General features: G+C 42.7%; 1 protein-coding gene and 1 long non-coding RNA gene across 2 annotated transcripts; one reads left to right on the forward strand and one right to left on the reverse strand.

The window, feature by feature from the left end:
* Positions 1-9,331: 9,331 nt before the first annotated feature.
* On the reverse strand, positions 9,332-10,475 carry vkorl (Vitamin K epoxide reductase complex subunit 1-like protein 1). The gene is given in 1 exon segment (NM_001146431.1): positions 9,332-10,475. A coding segment is annotated over 1 exon segment (195 nt). The 5' UTR covers positions 10,088-10,475; the 3' UTR covers positions 9,332-9,892.
* Positions 10,476-13,330: 2,855 nt separating this feature from the next.
* Positions 13,331-14,309, forward strand: LOC106603974 (uncharacterized). The gene is made up of 2 exons (XR_001328552.2): positions 13,331-13,686; positions 13,994-14,309. It is a non-coding gene; the product is annotated as an uncharacterized lncRNA (long non-coding RNA).
* Positions 14,310-15,864: the final 1,555 nt, after the last annotated feature.

Genomic DNA, 15,864 nt, shown 5'->3' on the forward strand with positions numbered 1-15,864 from the left:
TGTTCAGGGGCAGAACGACAGATTTTTACCTTGTCAGCTCGGGGATTCAATCTTGCAACCTTCCGGTTACAAGTCCAACACTCTAACCACTACGCTACCTTGTCTATCCAAGATGGCGTAGCAGTAGGACGTGTGTATTTGTCTGTCTTATCCCGTGTCTTACGAAATTTCCATCCCCAACTACAACATTTTCCGCCAAGATAAAACAGCCAAGGGGGTGGAGTTGCAATCTACTGCAGAGATTGCCTGCAGAGTTCTGTCATGCTATCCAGGTCTGTGCCCAAAAAGTTTGAGCTTCTACTTTTAAAAAATCCACCTTTCCAGAAATATGTCTCTCACTGTTGCCGCTTGTTTATAGACCCCCCCCCCCCTCAGCCCTCAGCTGTGCCCTGGACACCATATGTGAATTAATTGCCCCCCATATGCTTACCACCCCGGCCGTCCTACAATCTAAGCTAGATCCCTCAATCTCACACAAATTATCAAGGAACCTACCAGGTACAATCCTAAATCCATAAACACGGGCACCCTCATAGATATCATCCTGACCAACCTGCCCTCTAAATACACCTCGGCTGTTTTCAACCAGGATCTCAGCGATCACTGCCTGCGTCCGTAATGGGTCTGCGGTCAAACGACCACCCCTCATCAGTGTCAAACGCTCCCTAAAACAATTCAGCGAGCAGGCCTTTCTACTCAACCTGGCCCGGGTTCCCTGGAAAGATTGACCTCATTCCATCAGTAGAGGATGCCTGGTTATTCTTTAAAAGTGCCTTCCTCACCATCTTAAATAAGCATCCCCCATTCAAAAAAAATGTAGAACCAGGAACAGATATAGCCCTTGGTTCACTCCAGACCTGGCTGCCCTTGACCAGCACAAAAACATCCTGTGGCGTACTGCATTAGCATCGAATAGCCCCTGCGATATGCAACTTTTCAGGAAAGTTAGGAACTAATATACACAGGCAGTTAAGAAAGCAAAGGCTAGCTTTTTCTAACAGAAATGTGCATCCTGTAGCACAAACTCCAAAAGGTTCTGGGACACTGTAAAGTCCATGGAGAATAAGAGCACCTCCTCCCAGCTGGCCACTGCACTGAGGCTAGGAAACACTGTCACCACCGATAAATCTACGATAATTGAGAATTTCAATAAACATTTTTCTACGGCTGGCCGTGCTTTCCACCTGGCTACTTCTACCCCGGTCAACAGCTCTGCACCCCACACAGCAACTTGCCCAAGCCTCCCCCATTTCTCCTTCACCCAAATCCAGATAGTTGATGTTCTGAAAGAGCTGCAAAATCTGGACCCCTACAAATCAGCTGGGCTAGACAATCTGGACCCTCTCTTTCTAAAATAATCTGCCGAAATTGTTGCAACCCCTATTACTACCCTGTTCAACCTCTCGTCTGAGATCCCTAAAGATTGGAAAGCTGCCGCGGTCATCCCCCTCTTCAAAGGGGAAGACATTCTAGACCCAAACTGTTACAGACCTATATCCTACCCTGCCTTTCTAAAGTCTTCGAAAGCCAACTGAACAAACAGATCACCGACCATTTCAAATCCCACTGTACCTTCTCCGCTATGCAATCTGGTTTCTGAGCTGGTCACGGGTGCACCTCAGCCACGCTCAAGGTCCTAAATGATATCATAACCGCCATCGACAAAAGACAATACTGTGCAGCCGTCTTAATCGACCTGGCCAAGGCTTTCGACTCTGTCAATCACTTTATTCTTAATCATCGCAATCTTATCGGCAGACTCAATAGCCTTGGTTTCTCAAATGACTGCCTCGCGAGGTTCACCAACTACTTCTCAGATAGAGTTCAGTGTGTCAAATCGGATGGCCTGTTGTCCGGACCTCTGGCAGTCTCTATGGGGGTGCCACAGGGTTCAATTCTCGGGCCGACTCTTTTCTCTGTATACATCAGTGATGTCACTCTTGCTGCTGGTGATTATCTGGTCCACCTCTATGCAGACGACACCATTCTGTATACTTCTGGCCCTTCTTTGGACACTGTGTTAAACCTCCAGACGAGCTTCAATGCCATACAACTCTCCTTCGGTGGCCTCCAACTACTCTTAAATGCAAGTAAAACTAAATGCATGCTCTTCAACCGATCGCTGCCCGCACCAGCCCGCACGTCTAGCATCACTACTCTGGACGGTTCTGACTTAGAATATGTGGACAACTACAAATACCTAGGTGTCTGGTTAGACTAAACTCTCCTTCCAGACTCACATTAAGCATCTCCAATCCAAAATTAAAACTAGAATCGGCTTCCTATTTCGCAACAAAGCCTCCTTCACTCATGCTGCCAAACATACCCTCGTAAAACTGACTATCCTACCGATCCAGGACTTCGGCGATGTCATTTACAAAATAGCCTCCAACACTCTACTCAGCAAATTGGATGCAGTCTATCACAGTGCCGTCCGTTTTGTCACCAAAGCCCCATATACAGTTGTAGTCTGAAGTTTACATACACCTTAGCCAAATACATTTAAACAATTCCTGACATTTAATCCTAGTAAATATTCCGTCTTAGGTCAGTTAGGATCACCACTTTTACTTTAAGAATGTGAAATGTCAGAATAATATTAGAGAGAATTATTTATTGAAGCTTTTATTTCTTTCATCACGTTCCCAGTGGCTCAGAAGTTTACATAGACTCAATTAGTATTTGGTAGCGTTGCCTTTAAATTGTTTAACTTGGGTCAATCATTTTGGGTAGCCATCCACAAGCTTCCCACAATAAGTTGGGTGAATTTTGGCCCATTCCTCCTGACACAGCTGGTGCAACTGAGTCAGGTTTGTAGGCCTCCTTGCTCGCACATGATTTTTCAGTTCTGCCAACAAATTTTCTATAGGATTGAGGTCAGGGCTTTGTGATGGCCACTCCAATACATTGTCTTTGTTGTCCTTAAGCCATTTTGCCACAACTTTGGAAGTATGCTTGGGGTCATTGTCCATTTGGAAGACCCATTTGCAACCAAGCTTTAATTTCCTGTCTTCTTGTCTTGAGATGTTGCTTTAATATATCCACATAATTTCCCCTCATTAATCCATCTATTTTGTGAAGTGCACCGGTCGATCCTGCACCACAACATGATGCTGCCACCCCCGTGCTTCACGGTTGGGATGGTGTTCTTCGGCTTGCAAGCCTCCCCCTTTTTCCTCCAAACATAACGATGGTCATTATGGCCAAACAGTTCTATTTTTGTTTCATCAGACCAGGGGACATTTCTCCAAAAAGTACAATCTGTCTCCATGTGCAGTTGCAAACCGTAGTCTGGCTTTTTTTATGGCGGATTTGGAGCAGTGGCTTCTTCCTTGCTGAGTGGCCTTTCAGGTTATGTCGATATAGGACTCGTTTTACTGTGGATATAGATACTTTTGTACCTGTTTCCTCCAGCATCTTCACAAGGTCCTTTGCTGTTGTTCTGGGATTGATTTGCACTTTTTGCACCAAAGTACATTCATCTCCAGGAGACAGAACGCGTCTCCTTCCTGAGCGGTATGACGGCTGCGTGGTCCCATGGTGTTTATACTTGCATCCTATTGTTTGTACAGATGAACGTGGCACCTTCAGGCGTTTGGAAATTGCTCCGAAGAATGAACCAGACTTGTGGAGGTCTACAATTTTTTTCTGAGATCTTGGCTGATTTCTTTGATTTTCCCATGATGTCAAGCAAGGAGGCACTGAGTTTGAAGGTAGGCCTTGTAATGCATCCACAGGTACACCTCCAATTGACTCAAATTATGTCAATTAGCCTATCAGAAGCTTCTAAAGCCATTACATCATTTTCTGGAATTTTCCAAGCTGTTTAAAGGCACAGTCAACTTAGTGTATGTAAACTTCTGACCCACTGAAATTGTGATATAGTGAATTATAAGTGAAATAATCTGTCTGTAAACAATTGTTGGAAAAATGACTTGTGTCATGCACAAAGTAGATGTCCTAACCAACTTGCCAAAACTATAGTTTGTTAAGAAATTTGTGGAGTGGTTGAAAAACGAGTTTTAATGACTTCAACTGTACTATCCACCACTGCGACCTGTATGCTCTCGTTGGCTGGCCCTCGCTTCATATTCGTCGCCAAACCCACTGGCTCCAGGTCATCTATAAGTCTTTGCTAGGTAAAGCCCCACCTTATCTCAGTTCACTAGTCACCATAGCAGCACCCACCCGTACACGCGCTCCAGCAGGTATATTTCACTGATCACCCCCAAAGCCAATTCCTCATTTGGCCGCCTTTCCTTCCAGTTCGCTGCTGCCAATGACTGGAACGAACTGAAAAAAATCACTGAAGCTGGAGCCTCAGTCAGATATAGTAAAGACTGAGAGGGGGCCTGACAGATGTGTGTCAGCACAAATAGCACCAAGTGACTATCAAGGAGGAAAGCAGGGTGTTTTCTGCCATTGTTGTACTTTGGCGGGCCGCCTAAGCATTTTTTTCTCTCGGTTCGCCTAAATCCAAACTAATTAATTTTCTGGATAGAAAACTGTTTTCAGTGTAAACTTAACACAGCTAAAAACAGAGTATCTCTACAATAGATAATGAACCTATATATTTAAAAATATATATAATCTGAGAACTAACAGTCACCTAAATAAAAACTAGGAGAAATGAAAATTCCAAAAATAATGAATTTAGCCGTATATAAATTGTTATTATGTTTGAGCAAAAGAACACAGTATTAGACATGGCAAAATGCATAGTCGTATGATATTTGCTTTAAAACTGCAAAATGTTCTCTCAGCTTTGTAGAATATCCGGAAATTGACTTAGAAATGCTAAAATGTCTCTACACCGTCAAGATGGGGGCCTCTAAAGCCGCGCTGATGACCCCCCCCCCCCCAAGCCCCCTTTTGATCCAGAAAGAAACCTGGGTTGCCACCTAACATCTATCCATACTTTGAAAAGCCTGTGGCAGTGGGAAAACCAAAGTCTTACCTAGTAACAGTTGAAAGACATAAAATACAATTCCGTAGACACTGTTTGGCTGGTTCATTGCACTGTCGTTTCCGAAGATCGAGCCCAACAGTCCAAATCCTCGACCCCACCTACACATTGAGAAGAATTGGAAGAAACAAATGGAAATTTGTTGGTAATCGTGATGATGAATTGCAAGGATAAATTGACAAATACATTTAATTAACCTGAAATACAAATGGCAACGTCCGCCAATGGCAACGTCCGAGAAGATCAAACTATTATTGGGCTCAATTCTGATAAGGTGATAACTAGGTAGCCTAAATGGTGTCAATTACAAATTACAATCATAAAGATAACGGCTCTACAATACCAAGTTATATTCTGATAGGGCAGCTAGTTACAACCATAAAGATAACGGCTCTACAATACCAAGTTATATTCTGATAGGGCAGCTAGTTACAACCATAAAGATAACGGCTCTACAATACCAAGTTATATTCTGATAGGGCAGCTAAATAGGTAGCCAAAACACTGTCATTTACAAGTTACAACCATAAAAGTAAAAGCAGGCATTCACTGAACCACTGTTTCCCTTAGTTAGTGGAACTTCCAGAGGCCTCAGAAGCAAGACAACCAAGTACTTTGGGGACCACTGGGGGACCAGTACAGGAAAAATAATAAAATAATAATAAAAAAATGGATGAAATGTATGCATTCACTACTGTAAGTCGCTCTGGATAAGAGCGTCTGCTAAATGACTAAAATGTAAAAATGTTTTACTTTGGAAGTCCTGAGCAACAACCACTGGTCCTGATTATACACCCCCCCCCCGCACTGCCTCCCCTCCCTGCACTGCCTCCCCTCCCTGCACTGCCTCCCCTCCCTGCCTGACCCTCCCCCTCCCCTCCCTGCCTCCCCCTCCCTGCACTGCCTCCCTCCCCCTCCCTGCACTGCCTAACCCTCCACCCCCCCTTGACTGCTTCCCTCCCCTCCCCTCCCTGCAATGCCTCCCCCTCCCCTCCCTGCCTCCCCCTCCCCTCCCCTCCCTGCACTGCCTCCCCCTCCCTGCACTGCCTCCCCCTCCCCTCCCTGCACTGCCTCCCCCTCCCTGCACTGCCTCCCCCTCCCTGCACTGCCTCCCCCTCCCTGCCTCCCCTCCCTGCACTGCCTCCCCTCCCTGCACTGCCTCCACGGGATCGCACTGCAGCATTGTTCACAGCTGACTTTTATGCACTACATTTAGGACATACATATTCCATTATTGTGAACCGTTCCCACCTAATCAGTGAACCTGTGACCTAAGCTCTTGCCCTGGGTATTAATCGAATGATGAGTTATCAATGTATGTTTGTTGATCCAATCTGGATACAAAGAGGGGTTAAGAGGGAAGCCCTGAACTGGCAAACCAACCTTCAGACTTGAAGGTAAACTGACTCCAAAATGTTTCACTGTTGACTGTTTGACAGGAGGCCAATGAAATGCACACTAATATTGTATTTCACCCCCTTTTTTTCCTCCCCAATTTTCGATCTTGTCTCATCGCTGCAACTCCCCAACGGGTTCGGGAGAGGCGAAGGTGGAGTCATGCGTGGGCCAAAGCATGACCCTACTAACTGCCAGCTTAACCAGGAAGCCAGCCGCACCAACATGTCAGAGGAAACATCATTTAACTGGCGACCTGGGTCAGGCTGCAGCCCACCACAAGTAGTTGCTAAAGCCCCACCGGCCAAACCCTCCCCTAAACCGGGCGATGCTGGACCACAGCCATGGACAAGGCCTGCACAGCCATGGACAAGGCCTGCACAGCCATGGACAAGGCCTGCACAGCCATGGACAAGGCCTGCACAGCCATGGACAAGGCCTGCACAGCCATGGACAAGGCCAGCTGACAAGGCCTGCACAGCCATGGAGAAGGCCAGCTGAAAAGACTAGAGCTGACTGTCAGGCAGTGTGGTTAGGTTGACAGGGCATTCGGACACTACTCAGACCCCTTGACTGTTTCCACATTTTGTTACGTTACAGCCTTATTCTAAAATGGATTCCATTGATGAGGGGGAAAAAACACACACAATACCCCATAATGGCAAAGCAAAAACAGGTTGTTTTTTGTGTGCACATTTATTAAAAATAAAACTTAAATATCACATTTAGATTAGTATTCGGACCCTTTACTATGTACTTTGTTGAAGCACACCTGGCAGCGATTACAGAGTCTTCTTGGGTATGATGCTACAAGCTTGGCACACCTGTATTTGGGGAGTTTCTCTCATTCTTCTCTGGAGATCCTCTCAAGCTCTGTCAGGTTGGATGTGGACCGTTGCTGCGTAGCTATTTTCAGGTCTCTCCAGAGATCTTCGATTGGGTTCAAGTCCGGGCTCTGGCTGGGCCACTCAAGGACATTCAGAAACTTGTCCCGAAGCCACTCGTGCGTTGTCTTGGTTGTGTGCTTAGGGTCGTTGTCCTGTTGGAGTTCGTCAGACCAGAGAATCTTGTTTCTCATGGTCTAAGGGTCCTTTAGGTGCCTTTTGGCAAACTCCAACCTGCCATGTGCCTTTTACTGAGGAGTGGCTTACGTCTGGCCACTCTACCGTAAAGGCCTGATTGGTGGAGTGCTGCAGAGATGGTTGTCCTTCTGGAAGGTTCTCCCATCTCCACAGTGGAACTCTAGAGCTCGGTCAGTGACCATCTGGTTCTTGGTCACCTCCCTGACCAAGGCCCTTCTCCCACGATTGCTCAGTTTGGCTGAGCGGGCAGCTCTTAGAAGAGTCTTGGTGGTTCCAAACTTCTTCCAATTCAGAATGGAGGCCACTGTGTTCTTTGGGACCTTCAATGCTGCAGAAATGTTTTGGTACCTTTCCCCAGATCTGTGCCGACACAATCCTGTCTCGGAGCTCTGCGGACAATTCCTTCGACCTCATGGCTTGGTTTTTGCTCTGATGTGCACTGTCAATTGTGGGACATTATATAAACAATTGAATTTACAACAGGTGGACTCCAATCAAATTGTAGAAACATTTCAAGGATTATCAATGGGAACAGGATGCACCTGAGCTCAATTTTGAGTCTCATTGCAAAGGGTCTGAATACTTATGTAAATAAGGTGTTTTTTTTATACATTTCCAAAAATGTCTAAAAATCTGTTCTCTCTTTGTCATTATGGGGTAGTGTGTGTATATTGATGAAGGAAAACATTACTTTAATCCATTTTAGAATAAGGCTGTAACGTAACAAAATGTGGAAAAAGTCCAGGGGTCTGAATACTTTCCAAATGCACTGTATACAACCAATGGAGAAGCCCAGCTGAAAAGGCTAAGCCTATACAACCATGGAAAGGTCCAGCTGAGGTCTGGTGTGAACAACTTGGAATATGGATACCAAGTCAAATCCTATGAGAAAATGTCATGACAGTTACACTGACTCTCAAAAAGACTTCTATGAGCAAGCCACTGATACCTAAAGAAGGCATTACAATGACTTTTCCAAGAATGCTAACCAAGGTTATTGGGCGAATGTCTTTTAGTATTTATAATTGGATTCCCCTGTAGCTCAGTTGGTAGTGCATGGCGCTTGCAACGCCAGGGTTGTGGGTTCGTTTCCCACGGGGGCCAGTATTTAAGAGCGTCTGCTAAATGACTAAAATGTAAATGATAACAGTTCTGGTCTAGCAGTTTTATGCTACATTGTAAATGATATAGGCCTCCTTTCCTATAGGGTTCATTTGTTTAGTTCACAGACATGCCACACAGACCAAAAGCATCCAGTCTCTTTTCTCTCTCTCTCTCTGCTATAGAAAATTAAAAAAAGCTCTCCCTCGAGACAAAATACTGTTTATTATGCCACTATAAGTTAACAGGTTTAGGTTGGGTGTTATTCAAAGCATCATGATGGCCTTCGGCAGGCAGAGTGTGGTTGAGAAACTTAAGGTCTCATCACGTGTTGTTCTCATGACTCCAGCACCATCAGAGACCTGACTTTGCCTGTCCACATTAAACACCAAACAGGAGCGTCATGTCATATAATCATGGGAGCTACCCCAACATCACATGGCAAGTTGAACTGACAGATGAAATCCAAACAGGTCATGTGACTTCAGTTGTCGTCAATGTAACATTTGCATTTCCCAATCTAAGGAACAGGTTGTTCATATTGTCATTGACATATTACAGCTGACAATTCAACTATTCTCAATGAGGGCAGAAATCGGGAAAGTATATTTGATATATAGTTAATGGTCCTATACAAATGTAGCCTACAGTTTCTAGTTAAAATCAGTTTTAGATATTGGAAAACGTGCTTGAGGTTCTCTCTCCAACTTATTTCATGTGTTACACGTTAGATTAGACAGCTGATTCACACGTTTAGACAAACTACACAAAACTGGCTGAATGGTTACGCCGATCTCGTCTCGCTAGCTCGGCTAGCTTAGTAACTAGCCAATGTTAGTTTGCTGCCGGCGGTGGCGCCGTATTCGCTAGCTAGTTGGCTAATTTAGCAATCTAATGAAAGCAATATGTGTTTAGAAGTTTGAATTATAAAAATGTGTAACATGTGCATCCATGCAAATGAAGAAAAAAAAACACCACTTCCTGGCATCTAGCAAACAAACAGACAGTTAGTAGCTAGCTAGCGTTAGTTGCTGGCTGGTGAATAAGTAGCGTAGCGTTAGCAATTTGGCTAAACAACTAACGTTACACTAGCTTCTACAGTAAAACATGCCAGCCTAAGTTTGTTATCAACAGTATGCAAGCTTCTGATTATAACTTTTGGACGTTTTTTGGGGGCGAAAACCATTGCATTTTTTTTTTTTTTTACAGAAATTGTAAAGTGTACTAAAGAAGAGGTGCATACGAAAGAAGAAAAAATATATATATATATATATTTGACAGTTCAGCCCGCGCAGCCGTTCCCACAATGCCACCCAGTCTCATTCAGAGAGCCGCTGGTGAATTCAAATTACCTGGAGGTGAAGACTTTTGAACAGCTGATAGAATTGCTCACGTCGCACATGGCCCGATAATTCGAGTCTCTAGACTTTTCCGTTTCCACGTGAAAAGCGTATATGGACAACAATATACCCAAGACGCAAACAAGGAGCCTGGCTATTCTTTCCCATCGAGGGGTGGACACTCTCAGGACGGGCGCCGCCATCTTTCTCCGGCCTTACTCGAGTCGTACACGCAACCGCTTACCATTGGGGACAACGAGAACTGCGACGTGGAAAAGCGTCAGAACGTGCCACACCAACAGGGCAGGGGCGTGTCACCGTCTCGCCACCCCTCGTCTACAGTACAATGGCCTGTCAAATGCCAATACAGAAAATCTGTTTGTGTAGATATAAACATTTGCAGCAAAATGTTTCCATACCATACCTGTAACAGTCTGACTGTATTTATCACATTGCTGGTCAGCTAGACTTTGTCCTGGTCTATGATTTTTTTAAACTATAGCTCTATCTAAGAGTTGAAGCTGCCTTTGTCCTTGCACTCTGAGACCAATCTAATCTATTACAAAAATAAATAAATAAATACATTCAATGAACATGTATGGCAATCCCCTCATGCCTCTGCGCAAGAGTAGCATCTTTAAAATGTTTTTTTTTTGCCAGTGGGGTCATACTGCCTCCTAGTGTCTCAGCCGTGTACTGTTTTTATTTATTTATTTATTTATTTATTTATTTAACCTTTATTTAACCAGGTAGGCAAGTTGAGAACAAGTTCTCATTTACAATTGCGACCTGGCCAAGATAAAGCAAAGCAGTTCGACAACATACAACAACACAGAGTTACACATGGAGTAAAACAAAACATACAGTCAATAATACAGTAGAAAAATAAGTCTATATACAATCTGTTAGATATTAGAGTTTGAGATCATTTCTAATGAAACATATACTGAGTTAAACATAGGAGTTTGTCTCTCTACAAATCAAATCAAAGTTTATTGCTCACGTCCACAGATTTGCCGGCGTTATGGCAGGTGCAGCGAAAAGCTTGTTACTAGCTCCAACAGTGAAGTAGAATTTGATTTAACTAGGCAAGTCAGTTCCAAAACAAATTCTTATTTACAATGACAGCCTAGGAACAGTGGATTAACTGCCTTGTTCAGAATGACAGATTTTTTCATTAACTTTGTCAGCTCAGTGATTTGATCTAGCAACCTTTGGGTCAACTGGTCCAATGCTCTTACCACTAGGCTACCTGCCATCCCAAAAAGGCTTGCAAATACAATACACATGGAATGTGAAAGTGGACATATGTTTACTGGACATGTCTAGATTGTACTCGCATTGCCCAGTTTGCAGTCTACAGCCAACAGACATATTTAATACTGTGTCGTCATGATAGATTTACAATTCAACTGCATGTATCTGGGTATAGGGATTGCAGTGGTGACCCGTCATTCAGGGCAGCAGAGGTAACTCAGGGTCTTCCTTTCCTGTGGCGGACCTCATGAGAGCCAGTTTCATCATAGCACTTGATGGTTTTTGCAACTGCACTTGAGGGAACTTTAAAAGTTCTTGACATTTTCCAACTTGACTGACCTTCATGTCTTAAAGTAGTGATGGTCTGCCATTTCTCTTTGCTTATTTGAGCTGTTCTTGTCATAATATGGACTTGGTCTTTTACCAAATAGGGCTATCTTCTGTATACCACCCCTACCTTGTCACAACACAACTGATTGGCTCAAACGCATTAAGAAGGAAATAAATTCCACAAATTAACTTGTAACAAGGCTCACCTGTTAATTGAAATGCATTCCAGGTGATTACCTCATGAAGCTGGTCGAGAGAATGCCAAGAGTGTGCAAAGTTGTCATCAAGGCAAAGGGTGGCTAATTTGAAGAATCTAAAATCTAAAATATATTTTGATTTGTATAACACTTTTTTGGTTACTATATGATTTCAAATGTGGTCTGTCATAGTTTTTATGTCTTCACTATTATCCTACAATGTAGAAAATACAAAAAGTAAAGAAAACCCCTTGAATGAGTAGGTGTAACCAACATTTTTATTGGTACAAAACAAATATTCAAAACTCCTTGCACACACTCTTGGCATTCTCTCAACCAGCTTCACCTGGAATGCTTTTCCAACAGTCTTGAAGGAGTTCCCACATATGCTGAGTACTTGTTGGCTGCTTTTCCTTCACTCTGTGGTCCAACTCATCCCAAACCATCTCAATTGGGATGAGGTCAGGTGATTGTAGAGGTCAGGTCATCTGATGCAGCACTCCATCACTCTCCTTCTTGGTCAAATAGCCCTTACACAGCCTGGAGGTGTGTTTTGAGTCAGTGTCCTGTTGAAAAACAAATGATAGTCTTACTAAGCCCAAACCAGATGGGATGACGTATCGCTGCAGAATGCTGTGGTAGCCATGCTGGTTAAGTGTTCCTTGAATTCTAAATAAATCACAGACAGTGTCACCAGCAAAGCACCCCCACACCATAACACCTCCTCCATGCTCCATGGTGGGAACCACACATGCGGAGATTATCCGTTCACCTACACTGCGTTTCACAAAGACACGTCAGTTGGAACCAAAAATCTCAAATTTGGACTCATCAGACCAAAGGACAGATTTCCACAAGTCTAATGTCCATTGCTCCTGTTTCTTGGCCGAAGCAAGTCTCTTTTTCTTATTGGTGTCCTTTAGTAGTGGTTTCTTTGCAGCAATTCGACCATGAATTTGCCTGATTCACGCAGTCTCAGACAATCAGTTCTCCATGACAACACAATCATAAACAACAGAGTAGGGCTGGCTAATAAGTCCTTCGTTTTAGGGTTATGCTCAGGTAAAACAATATTCTTGAAGATTGGAATGACTGGAATACTGATAGACTTTGTTTTTTAATGTAAGGAAATAATTTAATCGTAATATTATATGTAGTAGAAAGCGGTGGGTTAGAAGAAGCCTACATAACCAACCCATAAAGTAAAATGTAACATCCATATATGGCCAGCTATGTAAACTTTAACATTGATTTATCCTGCAAATAGATGTCGTTCTATTGGAAACATACACTTTTGTCTTCTTCTAATGCCTCATAAGGTAACTCTGGGTTAAAGTAATCTAAAAGGGGAAAGTAATCTAAAAGTAACTGAATGTAAACAGATTACGTTACTGAGTTTGGGTAATCTAAAAGTTACATTACTGATTACAATGTGGACAAGTAACTAGTAACTGTAACGGATTACATTTAGAAAGTAAGCTCCTCAACCCTGGTAGTGTAGTGGCTTTGCTGGCATGCATAGGGGGGGAAAAAAAACAAGGAGAACACCGCCTTGTAAAACGAAGGGATCTTGACATGGGCCAATCAGAAGGGATCTTGACATGGGCCAATCAGAAGGGATCTTGACATGGGCCAATCAGAGTCGTCTCTTGATCATGTGACGTTAAGAATAAAAACAGTGAGTGACATCATCTGTTTACTTCAGCTTTTGCACCGTTGATAGACTTCATTTAGAGAACTGTACTAGCAATATTTGCCTCTCCTAAAAAATTATGGCAACAGACATTGAAATATTTGCTTTTTTCGAAGAAGCACACTACGATCAATACGATTACTACAATTTAGCCGAATATTCATGTCACGCTGGTGGAAAAGGTAGAACCAAGAGAGAAATCGGACTGAACACCAATCGCCATATCCCTGCTGGACACGAGAGAAAAATTGCTGAAAAATATCAAAACAGTGAACTCAAACGCAGGAGAACCAAAAGTTCATCATCTTGATGGACTCTGTGTCAGGTAATGTTGTAGAACTACGAAAGATCTAGAAAATGGGATGAAAATTAAGCAATTTTAGTGCAAACAATGTTGCGCATAAACATGTCTGTTCGTGTCTTTTTTTTTTTTTTTGCCTCTGCGCTGTTGTTGTTCTTGTCCAACTGCCATTTTAAGACGGAACAAAGAACCGTGTGCATTGCATTGGGTGGAGTTTTTCACATTATGGATCAACAGCATTTCTACCCAATAGCAAATCTAACTGTTGTTCATGTTGACCTTATAATGTATATTATAGTTGATTTATGTATTTTATCTCCCTTCTATACAGATCTCAAACCTAGTTGAAGATTGAACTGGAACATGGTCCAAATATGTATTTTTGCCTTTCCTGACCCTTCTGACCCAGTGAACAGAGTTGACTGTGACTGGCCTGCCAGGAAACATACCTTGGCAGTTAGTTTCGAGTGCACTCCTTTTCCACATGTTGCACCCCTGTAAGTGGTCTCCAGTTACAGCAGTGTGCAAGAATACATGGTTTTAAATGGTTGAAGACCTCTCTAGGACTATTATGCTGTTATCATACCGTTTGGTTTAAAGTGTAAAAAGTACTGTGTTGTGAATAAAGAGATGACGATTTAAAAGAGGCTTGAAGTTGACCCTCATTTATCTGATCTAAATACCTCTATGAAATACGTCTTGCCTATTTTACCCATATTTTCTGTTCTTTTAGCAAAAAAAGTAGTGTGTGGTTCTAGTAGAAGTAATTAACTACTGAAAATGCTGCCACAATTTGAATTTAGTTCAACTAGGTATACCACAAAGCTACTGCAAAATGTAATTAAATTACTAGTTGAACTATACTGAATAAAAATATAAAGGAAACAATTTCAACGATTTTACAGAGTTACAATTCATATAAGGAAATCAGTCAATTGAAATAAATAAATTAGGCCCTATGTGGAGGTCCTGGGCTGGTGTGGATACACGGTGGTCTGCGGTTGTGAGGCCGGTTGGATGTACAGCCAAATTTTCTTCTTACTGTAGAGAAATTAACATTAAATTCTCTGGCAACAGCTCTGGTGGACATTCCTGCAGTCAGCATGCCAATTCCACGCTCCATCAAAACTTGAGACATCTGTGGCATTGTGTTGCACATTTTAGAGTGGCCTTTATTGTCTCCAGCACAAGGTGCACCTGTGTAATTATCATGCTGTTTAATCAGCCTCTTGATATGCCACACCTGTCAGGTGGATGCATTATCTTGGCAAAGGAGAAATGCTCACTAACAGGGATGTAAACAAATTTGTGCACAAAATGAGAATAAGCTTTTTGTGCATATGGAACATTTCTGGGATCTTTTATTTCAGCTCATGAAACTTGGGACTGACACTTTACATGTTGCGTTTTATATTTTTGCTCAGTGTACATTTACTGTAGTTCACTACTCCCCATCACTGACAAATTTGGTATGAATCCCAAATGTAAGACAGTCACCTCGCTCTCCATCTCCTCTCTTAGCCTCTTCACTTTCTCTATCCGTCTTTCCACTTCTTTCTTATTCATTTTTACCATTTGTCTTCATCAGTAAGACTTTTTTTCCCTCTCTTAAATTGTGCTTTCTTCCCCTTCTACATTTGGAGGCACTGGCAGTGCAACTGTCCTTGTGGCAGTTAGCCTAGCGGTTAAGAACTTTGTGCCATTAACTGCAAAATTAGCTGGTTCAAATCCCTGAGCCAGCAAGGTGGAAAAATCTGCCGGTTCTGCCTATGAGTAAGGCAGTTAAATGTGGAAGACATATACCAAGTCAAGGTCCTAAAGGCTTCTCAACAGCTTCTAGCCATAATACTCCTGAACAGCTAATCAAATGTCTACCCAGACTATTTGCATTGTCCCCCCCCCCTCTCTTTTACACTGCTACTACTGTTTATTATCTATGCATATTACCTCAATTACTCGACTAACCTGTGCCCCTGTACATATAGCCTCGCTACTGTTGAGGTACTGCTGCTCTTTAATCATAAAAAAAATAATATATATATATATATTACTTATCTATTTTTTACTTAACACTTATTTTTCTTAAAACGGAATTGTTGGTTAAGGGCTTGTGAGAAATAAAATGTGATTTGATTTGATTCAATTGAAAGCATTCACCTGAGATTACAGTAGGTATCCCCTTTACTCACGCTGGCCTGTTCC

This window comes from Salmo salar, chromosome ssa04, assembly GCF_905237065.1.
Source record: "Salmo salar chromosome ssa04, Ssal_v3.1, whole genome shotgun sequence".
In the NCBI taxonomy this organism is placed as follows: domain Eukaryota; kingdom Metazoa; phylum Chordata; class Actinopteri; order Salmoniformes; family Salmonidae; genus Salmo; species Salmo salar.